This window comes from Siniperca chuatsi, linkage group LG10, assembly GCF_020085105.1.
Source record: "Siniperca chuatsi isolate FFG_IHB_CAS linkage group LG10, ASM2008510v1, whole genome shotgun sequence".
In the NCBI taxonomy this organism is placed as follows: Eukaryota; Metazoa; Chordata; class Actinopteri; order Centrarchiformes; family Sinipercidae; genus Siniperca; species Siniperca chuatsi.
In genome coordinates this window covers 25,501,852-25,514,830 of record NC_058051.1, presented here as the reverse complement: position 1 = coordinate 25,514,830, position 12,979 = coordinate 25,501,852, and the positions used below count along the sequence as shown (strand labels likewise).

Below are 12,979 nucleotides of genomic sequence, written 5' to 3'. Positions count from 1 at the left end.
AATCTTTTTGATAATGTTCTTATTTTGACTGTCCATTCTATTGTAAGGATACAAATGAATTATTTTCATTATCATTTAATTTAATTCATCTCGTTTGGTCTTTAAAATGTCAGAAAATAGTAAAAAAAAAAAAAAAAAAAAAAGGTATTAATTTCCAAAGCCCAAATTGCTTGTTTTAATCCGAACCAACAGTCCAAACTATTAAAGATTGTTTGTTTAATATCACAGAAGACTAAGAAATATTCACATTTGAGAAGCTGAAATCAGTGAATTTTATATTAAAAATGACTTAAAACAATTAAGCGATTAACAAAATAGTTGACCAATTATTTGGGTTAAAGTAAATATCTTGATAAGCACTTTTCTTTCTAAAAATGATCAGGTTGTATTCAAATTGAACTGAATGTTAAAGGTATTTAAGCGATTTAGTGTCGCACATACATAAAGTTGAAGGACTTTGGAGTGACAGATTTTTAAAAAAGATTAGTTAAAATCAGCAAAGGCCGAGATATACTGACTTTGAGTTCCTGGTATGGGTCAGGCATACAATTTCCATACATTTCCAATTTTCCATCTTTCATTTGCTGCATCCCATGTGGCCGTGCCAGCAGATATGACGTTGAATCTCTGTTAGCTGATAATCAAACTACAGCTGGTAGTGGAGATACTCACAACAAGTGTTAGCAGAGACAATACACTACCTTTTCTATTTGGATTCAGCCACAACAAGCCAACACTTCCATTATTGTGGAGGAAGTTATGCAAAACTATCCATGAACAAAACAATAAAATGATGCATGAATATAGTATATTGATATCGCACAGTTATAACACAAAGCAGCTCTCCTTCCCCTCTGATGCACAAGTATGTTGTCTCTCAAGCTGACAGTGTGACAGCTGCAGAGTTCATGTCAAAAGGGAATAATCATTCAAATGACTTGACAGTTAAAAGAAAGGATTTGAAAGGGTTCACACATTCAGATTTGCTTAAACCTGCAAAATTTGCTTAAATGCTGTCATTCAAAATGTCTGTAGTCTGTGGTTCCTCTTGATCTTCAGATTTGTCACATGCTCAGTACCACATTTTAGTTTATATTTCACAAAGAAGAAGATATTTTACTGTCACCTATAAAAAAAAAAAAAACAGCAACTGGTTTCTGTCATAATAAAAATCATTGTTCTTACAATTCAAGAAGTAAGAGACAGTTCCAGAAGCACACATCTAATCTCTTCCTCTTATAATGAATGAAGCATAAGCAAAAACACATTTTCTATCATCGAACTAATCTGGTAAAGACTGACCTCTAATAGCCAGACATTTTAGCTCTGAAATTCAACTATTTTTATTTTTTGGGGAATTTCATCCAAATAAACTTTTAAATAATGACTCTTAAAGCAGAAAGCCATATCTCTTAGCTTTTCCATTAATGCAAGTTATGTTGGGTTCATGGTTAAGTTAGCTGAGAAATCTGGGCAGAGTGAGAGCTAGTTGTTTTTTGTCCCTATCATTTTAAACCTCCATTGGCAGAGAAGCTATTGACACAATATTTTAAATTAATTGCATTTTTTATTAATTATCTTTCTGTGTGGAGTTTTCATGCTCTCCCAAATACATGCAAGTTAGGTTAATTGGCTATTCTAAATTGCATGTAAGTTGTGAACAACTGTCTGTCTGTATGTGTCAACCCTGTGAGTGACTGGCGACCTGTCCAGGGTGTGTCAGTTGCGATTTATTGTGTACACATTTCATAATAATTTCTGTATATCTATCTTAACACATTCACCAAATAGTTAAAATTATACAAATTAGTATAAACATGATACAAAAAAGATCACTGTTCAGAATTACACAATGATTTATCTTCACAGCGCACACCTAATTAACAGATTGCAGTTTTGTGACTTAAAAAATCAAACATACTTACATTTAATTCAAACTAAAATGGAAAATGAAGTTCAAAAAATGAATCCCAGCTGAATCCCTGCCAACAAAACTGGTTAAAAAGTAAAAGATTTAAAAAAAAAAAGAAAATAATTGAAACTTCTATGTAGTTTCAGTAGTTTCAGTTGGTCAGTGGAGAGTGGCATTTAGCTCAGTTCCTTTCGACACTGAGACCACAGCACAGTACATCTGCATACAGTGACAATGTAAACCTATTAGTGCATTATGTTTGCTAACATTGGATACATGAAATAACTGCTCTGATTTTAGTGCAGAATATAATGGAATCTGTGAGATAAAGTCAGGTCCAAAAATGACAAAATCACCCTGCAGTAATTCTTTTGAAAGGATAATTAAGCTGTTACAAAAATACAACAGATGAAGCTTTACCCAGACTGTGAACTGTATGTACAACTGCTTTCAATAAAAGATAAATAAGAAAACTAACACCAACGAGTCAATGCACAGTACATCATTCATGACACCAGTTGGACACTTCAGTGCGGCTGTCTCCACATTTTTTCTCTTGTGCAGCTGTTCACTTCAATCTCCTCTGTGCTTCTCTGTTTAAATCAACACAAGGCAGACACAGATTTATGGAAAGCTCAGTCAAATACAGAAACACGATAGAAGGGAACAAGAAGCTTGATAATATGTGACAGATTGTGTGCATTAAAAACATACAAACCTTGTATTAAAGTCTGAATACTTTAAACCACTGTGCTTTTTAAGTCCACTGATGCCTGTTTTTCTGCTGGGGCATCCTAGATGGGACACAAAGAAAAGAGGAAAGTGGTGAAACAGGTGAGTCATGGCAGAAAACAATAGATAATACATAGAGGAGGTCTGCATCACCATTCCTCAGCCGTGTGCTAATCAAATGACAAACCTTGTGAGGAATGCTCGGGTCCTTAGTGTCAGAGTTGAACCCAGAAACTTCACCATTCTCCAGTCCATTTGGTTTAGGAGTGTGGAGGTCTACCGGGCTGTCTTCGCTTTCTTCGATGTGCAGCGGGCCGTCGTCTGCTGCAGACAGCTGGAGCTCCAAGCTCTCTGAATCACAGGAGTTGTTCAGTTCAGAGCTGCTCTCACTTGGTGGAGCTTTCTCACCAGCTCCCTTATTATCAGACTCTACAGGACGCTTAGACTCAGACTCCTCTTCCTTCATGGCCTTCTCCTCTTCCACCTGATTGCTGTCTTCTCCCGACTTCAGCTCGTTTCCAGCCGTCCCCGCTGCAGCGTCTTCTTGCGCAGGAGAACTGTGGATCTCACTGTGGCTCGATCCTGCATCCAGGTCCCTGGACTCGGAGGTGGGGCCCTCCAGAAGAGGTGATTGTGGGGAGACTGTAAGGGTGCTGCTCTCTCTGGACAGAGTGCCGTGGCGAGGTTTGTCTGGGGACCTGAAACTAAACCTCTGGCTAGATTTAGGATTGTAGCTCTTGTGAAACTCTGAAAAGCTGGCTTTCCAGGCCTTAGGGGACATCAGAGTCCGTCTCTTCAGGGAGCCATACCTGAAATATTTTTCAAGCGTGATATCAGACAAAAAGCAAGCAAATTATTTGAATATTTTGCTTCTATCCCCAAATAGAGACATCAACTTATTAAAATAATTAATTCCAAAATAAAAGTTCATTGTAAAGCAGTTTGTCAGAGGACTCAATACTGTGGGATGTACAGCACCCAAGGCATTGTCAGTGAGGAAAATATAACAAATAATATAGTAAATATTGTAGCTTTGGATGCACAGTACAACTGTTTGACCACAAAACATGTGGAATATCGACCCTTCAACTGCCATGAGTAGATGATATCATTTCCATTTTGCGAACTGTTCCTTTGAACTGCCGACCATTAAAACAAAATGTCTTCAAAATTCAAAGCTAAAAAGAAAAACCTACCGTTGCATTCCCTTCACAGCAAACATTTTGTCCGGATGCTGAGCTTGCAGCTCCTTTATCACATTGTGTAGATCAAGGTTGAGCTAAAACAGGAGAGGACTGGTCAAAAATATATATATATTTTGCAACACTGAATATTGTGCGCCAACTGACTTTAGATGCTCAGCCAGCGCAGGGCAAAACATACCGTGCTCATTTCCTTAAAGAAGATGTCTCGTAAATTTGATACAGCTGAGAAGACTGAAACGTAGCATCCAATACGGCTGAAAAGGGAAAATATTAAAAACATAATGTAAAAAATGTGTACACTCTCACATATCATATGATAATAGAAGATACTTTATCAGACCTTTGATACAGCACAGGCAGCTCTTCTTTTAACTCATTGTTGATGCCTTCATAGACACTTTTGGCAGCATTCATCTCTTCTTCTGCCTACAGAGTGAAAAATGTAATTAATGTTCAAGTGTATTTTTGAACAAATGAAGGCTGAATTACATAGTAAAAACTAAGAGATATATCGGCCATTATTAATCACCTTGTTTAGCTTGACATCATCCCTCTTCTTAGCAGTCTGCAGTGCCTCCAGGTGGTGGAGGGAAGAGTCGTAGTCGACCAGTTTTCTCCCCCTCTTGGCTACTTTCTCCTACAGATTGGAAAAGACAGAATATCCAGATGTTGTGTGTGTGTGTGTGTGTGTGTGTGTGTGTGTGTGTGTGTGTGTGTGTGTGTGTGTGTGTGTGTGTGTAAGTGAACTACTTGTGTGTCTTTGTTGGTTTTTGTGTGTTTGCTTTGAGGCCTTTTGTCTGTATGTGTGTTCACTTCTGTTTGCTTACATACTTGCTTCGTCTTGTCTTACCCTGACATCTGGGAATTGGCTCACATAGGACTCCATGGTGCGTATGGCCTGGTCTAATAGCTTCACCTCGTAGTCATTCCACAGTAGATCCTCCCCCTTATTAAAAGGCGCAGCATAAATATTGCATTAATTATGTATAAATAGAGGCAGAAAGAAGGGGTTTTGGTCCCCTGGCGATGTATGAATCTTGCTGCTTTTGTACTTGTAAAATAAAAATGTGCAGTGGTAGAGCTATAGCTGCTCTGGGTTTTATATCATCACAGATGACCATACTGACCTCTACAATGGCTCCTAAATCTTCCTCTCCAGCCCAGTCAGTTTCATAGGCATCAAACAAAGACTGGGAAAGGCGTCTTGAAGCTTCACGCATGTCTGTAAAAAGCAGAATCTTCTATATGAGACCTGCAGAGGACACAAATCTACAGCTCTGCAGCATCTACGAGCAAAAAGCATTTTCACCTCTAACTGCATTAATGTAGTTCCTCAGGTCCTTGTATATTCGGTTCCCATCATTCTGCAAATAGACAAGAGGTTTGCATTATTGTCATTCTTTAGATTTACTTTACTTATATGATGGTGGATTCATATAGCCAATAAATCATTCCAGTGTTTACATACACAGTAAAACAATGGTGAGACAGCAGTGGGAGTGGATTTGTTTTGAACTGAAAGTCATTTTTTCAGTCGTTGTTCAAACATTTAAATCTATTTTACTGTCGGACATAAACACAAAAAAGGGACTTCAGGAGAATGATTACCTGCTGGTCATGAAACTGTTGGAGAGAATGTTCAAATTGGTCATCCCTGCTCTCCACCGTCTTTCCCAGCCTTTGCAGTACCTGCAGAAAAAGCACATATCTCAAAGCAACAGCAACAAAATGGTAATAATAAGTTCTTTCTCTTGTCATTTGGGAAACAAAAACTTGCCTTTTCTTTGCTTCTGCTCAGCCGTCTTTGGACTTTTTTAGCAAAGTCACCAGAGCTGCCTTTTGGTGTGGTGCTCTCGGCCATATTTTGTCTTCTGACTGTGTTTATTCCTGATGATGAAGGGAAACAGAGAAGAAAGAATACATTACGCCACACTATAACACCATGTACAGTACAGTTCTAAAGAGTTTACATTTTTTTCCTGGAAGTAATTTCAACATTTGGATTATATTTAATGATCTTAACAAAAGTAAGACAACTTCCAGACCTCTCTATAGTGACTTTCACATATGGACAATAATACCTTTAGGCCTGTATTTGGCTTTAATGTTGCACATTGAAACAACCGACACACCTGCACCTTGTCCTCCATTATATATCAATTATTATTAGTATCACTATGATTATACTATAATAGTACAAGTAGTAGTAACATATCTAACACTACATTAAATGGCATTATATTACTCACATCACTATATGATAATACTATATTACTACTTATATTATCATTATTGTACTTTTATATTATATGCTATATCATGGTATTCTTTTATATTTCTATTAAAGATATTTCACAGTATTGCATTATTATTGTACTGTGTGTGTGTGTGTATGTTACTTAGACTGCACATATATTATATCTAACACTATATACTTTAATATATTGTATTACTACTGGGTTCCTTTCACGCAAATATTTGCACAATTATTTAATATAGTCCAAGGTATTGTATATAATGTACATATATAGCTTTTTTAATGCTATCTCTCTACTTTCCTTAATTTCTCATTTTATTTTTATTTATTTCATTCAGATAGTTCTTAATCTGTTTTCTTACCTCTTAGTCTGTCTCTGTGCTGCTGTAACATGTGATAAGGGTACTTCAGGTATTAAAAGTCAAAGTACTCATTATACAGCAGAATGGCCCCTTTCAGACTTGTATTATATTATATAGTTATTTTATATTACTTTATTATTGTTATTAAATCATTTATGCATAAATATGTATGGAAGCATTTTATTGTTGTAGCTGGTGGAGGTGAAGCTACGTTTGACTAACCTCCATACTGTTTAATACTGTACTTGAGTACAAATTTAAGGCATGCAACTTTATACTTCTACTCCACTACAAATCAGGATGAAATATTGTACCTTTGCCTCCACGACATAAATTAGTGACCAACTCCAACAGTAAAATGTTATTTACACATAAATGCATCAGTAATAATAATCCAATAATATTTGATTTAATACTATAACACTCACAGGGGCTAATTTTTGCAGTACTTTTACTTTTGAGTACATTTTGCTAATAATATTTACACACTTTTACTTAAGCAGGACTTTGACTTGTAATGGAGTATTTTTACCGTGTGGTTGGTTGTGGTTTACTGTTGTTACTTTTACTTAAGTAAAGGCTGCGAATACTTCCACCACAGTAGTAGAAGTATAAAGTAGTAGAATTTCTAATATAATATTTAATATGTATTATATTGTATTATATATTATACTATATTTATTATATATTATACTATACTATACTATACTATTCTATACTATACTCATACTATACTATTATATTTTATATTCTATGCTATATTGCTGTACTTTACTATATATTATGTTATACTATATTACTACATTTCACCTTATATTATATTTTGTATCCTATACTCCTATATAATACTGTACTATATTATACTATATTGTGTTAACATGTTATACTGATTTATTACATAATGTACTACATCATATTTCTATATTATTACAGACAAACACTGAGTACAATTACTTAATCAAATTATATACCATTCTGGTGTACACTGTTAAAGTAGATGGTATCATATTACTCTTACATGTACTATACTTTGCTGCTACTAACAACACCACTATGTCACTATTTTTTATTTCTATTCCTATTTGTATTATACATACTATTCTCTATTTATCTGTACTTGTGCTGCAGCAACACCTGAATTTCTCCTCCGGGGATCAATAAAGGCTTATCTTATCTTATCTTACATCCCACCTCAGCCTCAGTGACCCATGGAGGCTGCCCGCACTTCATTTTGGGGTACCCACACTAACTTGTCTGATCCTCGGATAACTACAATACCCAGAGTTCCCTGCGGTCAATCCACTCCCAGTTGTAGAATGGCAGCGGTGAACTTTAACCAGTGTTCATGTGTGTTTGGTTGTCGGAGGAGTGGCTATATGACAGACTTATCAAATTCCCGTGCAGCTCGCCGACCTGCAGGACATGATCATGGGGAGCACTCTGGTCAAATGTGCCGCCACCGACCTGAGCATCCAGTGGGCCGGCTGGGCTCTGGCTGCAGCTTTCAAAACCGAGAAGTTTTATGATTTGGCAGGTAATGTGCGAAAAACATTTCCCTTCGTGAGTGTTGATTTGCGGCATTGCCTGGTTTTACAGCCTGGCTTGTTATCAGCACAGTTAATTGGTGTAAACTAGGTTATTTAACCATAAGTCAGCTGTGGACTTATTATTTAATTTAATGTAGTTTCTGCGCTGCACTCAGATGTTGAGCTGTCACTGTTATAAAACCCGTGTTATCTAAAACAGCTTTGTTGTGAAACAGCCAGGATGCTCCTCCTTCATCGTAAGAAGCGGCACTTACATCCAATCAGCTTAACTTAATGGGCCCGTGGCAGCAGGGGCGTAGAGAGGAATCCTGGGACCCTCTTTTTAAATCAGAAAAGAGGGCTTCTTTTGGGCCCCAATCAAGAATTAACACAGCCCATATCCCCACTAGTGATTGCTGCTACCTGGACTCACTTTTTCATTAATAAAAACCTCCAGTTCAAACTGCCTGAACAAAGGTTAGTAAAGTAATTTTAATAGCATTAATCAAACAAGAATTACTGATTCAATTCTTAATTTATTAGTGTCTCTAGAGCGAAAACAATTAGACAATTAATCGAATAGCCGGTCATAACATACATAACATTCCCTAGTTCCAGCTTTTCAACTGTGGAGATTTTCTGCTTTTTTTCCTTATGTGATAGTATATAGACAAAACAGCAACAGGAATGTGTCACCCTTGGCTTTAGGAAAGTGTGATCAACATTTGTCACCATTCATTTAGCAGATGGGCAGATTAACTGAAAATAATCATTAGTATCATCTTTGGTTGCAGCCCTTGTATCCTCATTTTTTACCCAGTTAGACTGTGAGTTTTAATAAGCGGACTGACACTCGTAACAAGTTCTCAACATACAAAGTTAAGTATACGACCAATGACGAAGTTAGAGAATGAATTCAGTCTATCAGGTGCCTGTGGGTTTAGGTACAGACAGTGATCAAATCATTTGTTACATGTAGAACAGTGCAGCTTACCTGTCGACACCAACAACTGATTTCTTTATAATTTCACAAATGAATCACCTTGACACTTCCTCTCTTCCCTGTCCTCTTCTGGCTCTCCCTTTCGCTGTGCTCCTGGATATTTTACCCTTGAACTTTGGAACCAATTGTCTGCAGTATCTTGGGTAAAAGATTTATTGAACACGCCTTACTCTGCAACAAGTAGAGCCATTTGCCATGCCCATGTCCCAACCACCCTGAGTCTGCACCTTGTCTCTCTCTTTTTTTTTCTTTCCAGGATCTGGCACATTTATACTACTTGCCCACCTGAGTCATATTTGGGGAGGAGCCAGCCACGTCCGTCAGAAGGTGCAAACTGGGTTGGTGACAGCATGGGGACTCAGGTCAGTAAGGAAGCATTAACCCCCATTGATATACACCCAGTGTCACCCCTGCACAGTTGAATAAAACTCCCACAGAGGAATACAGATTATATCCTCTTGCATTAAAACCTGCAGAGTTTTGTGTTAAAGTTAAATTATGGAGGGTCTTTGGTGGGGTCAGAGGAGGAACTAATGAATGTGAAACCTTTAAGTCAGGTTAATGAATAATGCCTTGGTTAATGTGAACTGAAGTTAACCATGTTCTTTCTGCAGGCTGGGGACATTCCTCTTCATGCGGATCTTGAAGGACGGTCATGATCGCAGGTTCAACAATGTCAGAGACAGCCCAGGGACTTTCTTTGTATATTGGACTATTCAAGGTACTTGGAAGTGATGTAAACGCCTTCCTCTTATTGCCATAGTCCTTGACCAACTCAGCACCCAACTGAAGGGAGGGTTGCCTTGTATAAATAAGTGTTTCTAGCTCTTTATACAGACGGGGGACAAATTAAAAGAAAAACTTGAATAAAAGAGTAGAGAAACATATCAAATGCAGATGCTTCTGTGCACCAGGGCTCACCGAACAGTTAGGTGAGTTTGAAAATTATGTGAATAAAATGCTTCGGCCTTTACAGTCATCAGATATCAACCCAGTTGAACACCTATGGAGGATTTTGAACTAACATGTAAGACAATGCTCTCCACCACCATCTCCATGAGACCAAATCATATAATATAAAGTTTATTTAGTGATGTCTGTGGCTGTCTCTGATGCTACATGTCCCTTTGTTATGTCTGGCTATGTTTGTTTTTCTTTCTATCTGCTGTACTCAGGTCTCTCTTGCTCTCAATGAGATGACCTGATTAAATAAAGGTTGTATATATAAATGAGGGAATATTTTGTGGAGGAATGGTGTTCATCCCTCCAACAGCTGTTCTGGAGGCTCGTGGTGGCCTGACTCCATAATAAGACACTTCATGTTGGTTTTTCCTTTAATTTGTCACCCATCTGTATAATAGTAGGAGCTGTTGGTTACAGTAAGTTAAATGCATTTAGTTCATGAAGTATTAATGCAAGGCTGGTTAAAGATGATTCACTTTTTCCTGTTTCTCTCAGCCATGTGGGTATTTATGACTCTCCTGCCCACCCTCATGCTGAACAGTGAGAAGCGAGATGTGCCTCTGGGAACGAGGGACTATATTGGCTGGACTGTATGGGGCCTTGGCTTCGCTACTGAGGCTATTGCTGACCAGCAGAAATGGCTTTTCAAGCGTGACCCAGATAATGCTGTAAGTTAACAGACCTTGAGTTGCGTAACCCTAAACTGCATTAATGCCTCATTCACTGACTTTAACAACTGTATTGTCCAATTTGCTTTTGTGCCTCCAGGGGAAGTTCATCCAGAGTGGACTATGGGCCTACAGCAGACATCCAAACTATTTTGGAGAGATCCTGCAGTGGTCGGGTCTCTGGCTCTCAGCCTCATCAGTGATGCAGGGTCCCCAGTACCTGAGTGTGGCATCACCTCTCTTTGTCTGGTTCCTGCTTCGTTACGTCAGTGGCATCCCCATCCTGGAGAAGCAGGCCATGAAGAAGTGGGGATCTGACGCTGCCTTCCAGGACTACATCAAGAACACTCCTCTTCTCTGGCCATGGCCTAAATTTTGATGTTACATATGTGTTATGTTTGAACATTTTCTCAACCGTTGTACCAATAATTGCCTCACACAAAGAAGGCATACACATTCAAGTCATTAAGTGTTCTGAGTAGAATACATTGAAATGAGTGTGCAGTTGTAATTTCCTTTGTCTGTCACTTTGTTGTTGTTCTGTAAAAACAATTACGGTTTATCATACCCAGCCTTTACAAAATAGCCTTCTGTGTAAGGTCTCTTTGTGGCGTGCCATGATTGAGAGGTAAAGTACATTGTAGTCAAGACTATAAAGCTACCTTTCATCTTTTAGTCACTAAATTTACAGGTTGAGCTTCTCTACAAAAAGATGCTAAGATTGTCACTCATGTGAGTTGTTAGAATCACACAAATCAAGGTATGAATGGGTCTTAAACTGGTGGTTTAAAAGTGAGGGAGGCCATCTATGTCAAACCAGAACAACTGTAACTCACCAGAGGAGACACCACTTAAGTTGCCGGTATGCTTCATCAGAACCTGTCTGACAATTTTTGTAATTTTCCAAATCCGACATTTAGACCCACTTCACTCAGGGGATGGGCCAGCTGTGTGGTGGTGAGAAAGAAGTCAGGTTTTGAACTTCTCTCTCAATCTCTGCATTTTGCTACACGACTTTTTGTCACTTTTCGTGTGTACAATCGATTGTAACACTACAAATACCTTCCAGAGGAGACTGTCTGAAAATGTACACCGTTATCCCCATATTCAAACAATATCGTTTCTCCCCCCTCTCAGTGATGGCCCGCTTTCCACCCCTCCTTTGAGTGTGGACTGTTCAGAACATCTAACACTTTACTTTTGCTTTCCAACATGGTCGGGCAACACATCCCGAACCAGTTATTTTCTAGCATAACCCGACCCTTCCCAGGCAGTTTAAGACCTTGACTTGTGTGACAATTCTCACAACAGCTAGGTGCACTGGCAACCGACCATGTGATCTCAACCACTCAAGGTATGAACTAACCTACAGAGATTAAATGCCTAGGACTCCCCACCTGCCAATAAGGGCTGAAGCCTTTTAGATGAGAGGTGAAGCCTAAGCAAGTGTAGTTACCTTTGACTTGCAGAGGTCCAAGTAGAGTCTACCACAACAGGGCTTTTAAGTATGTGTAATCCTGGTTTGTAAAATCTCCCTTTACACCCTCCAAGTCAGAGTGTTAAGATTCAGAAAGCTAGGGAACCACACTAAACATTTAACAGAAGGTACATGAAACATTTTTTGTAAAGGTTAGAAATGTATTTTATAAGTTACATCAATTTTAGAGCGTGTATTTGTGTACAAATTTGTGCTAACAGTTAATCAAATAATGCCACGTAAGTGTACTGGCTAATTTTACATGCTCATAAGCAACCTCCCACAATACAAACACAGAGCAATAAACACTGGAGGAGCAAAATGATCTGACAAAGTTTACAGCCCATCGCGTAAACCAATGAACAGTGTTCCTGATGATCACTGGCAGTGCAGGATATACTGGAAAACACAATGCCAGTGACGATTTCTAAATCGCATCCCCTTTTTCAAGAGATTAATGCCAATCACCAATAACATCACACCTGGTGAAGCTTAAAGATGATGACCAAGAAGATCTTGCCGATGAGAAAGGTCTGCCTTGAGGTCTGAGAACTACTGTTAGTAGTTACAGTACGAAAAGGATAGGGCATGTGCGACTAAACATTTACAGCACAATTCACTGGGGGATGAAGACAATGAAAACTTAACAGAAATGAAATACAAACATTAAAACTAAAATGTTACTAGCAGTCACACAGTCAACTACAAACTAGAATGAAATGCCAAAGAAATCAGTTCTTCAACTTCTGAGTAACACATGAGTTGAAAAACTATCAAACGAAATTATTAAAGTTAGAAGAAGGTCACAATAAAACTGTGCATATACAGTACATATTTTCACCTATGCGCACATTATTCAAGAAGAGTAATAAAA

General features: G+C 38.2%; 2 protein-coding genes across 4 annotated transcripts; one reads left to right on the top strand and one right to left on the bottom strand.

Annotated features, from left to right (window-relative positions):
- Window positions 1-1,708: 1,708 nt before the first annotated feature.
- On the bottom strand, window positions 1,709-9,242 carry bin2a (bridging integrator 2a). Of its 3 annotated transcripts, none has more exons than XM_044212672.1 (13): window positions 8,989-9,242; window positions 5,627-5,736; window positions 5,458-5,538; window positions 5,159-5,213; window positions 4,977-5,071; window positions 4,700-4,795; window positions 4,379-4,486; window positions 4,190-4,275; window positions 4,028-4,103; window positions 3,841-3,923; window positions 2,832-3,453; window positions 2,631-2,706; window positions 1,709-2,505 (listed from the first exon to the last, which is right to left on the bottom strand). In XM_044212672.1, exons 2-12 carry the CDS (start codon window positions 5,708-5,710, stop codon window positions 2,653-2,655), a joined length of 1,440 nt encoding a protein of 479 aa, XP_044068607.1. In that variant the 5' UTR covers window positions 5,711-5,736; window positions 8,989-9,242; the 3' UTR covers window positions 1,709-2,505; window positions 2,631-2,652. The 3 variants fall into 3 exon arrangements, with proteins under 3 accessions (XP_044068607.1, XP_044068606.1, XP_044068608.1); XM_044212671.1 differs by having other exon boundaries at window positions 9,037-9,242; XM_044212673.1 differs by having other exon boundaries at window positions 9,163-9,186.
- si:ch211-210c8.6 lies at window positions 7,347-11,139 on the top strand. Its single transcript, XM_044212674.1, has 5 exons — window positions 7,347-8,002; window positions 9,254-9,359; window positions 9,612-9,718; window positions 10,456-10,628; window positions 10,729-11,139. The coding sequence occupies exons 1-5, from the start codon at window positions 7,891-7,893 to the stop codon at window positions 11,005-11,007; spliced, it is 777 nt and encodes a 258-aa protein (XP_044068609.1). The 5' UTR covers window positions 7,347-7,890; the 3' UTR covers window positions 11,008-11,139.
- Window positions 11,140-12,979: the final 1,840 nt, after the last annotated feature.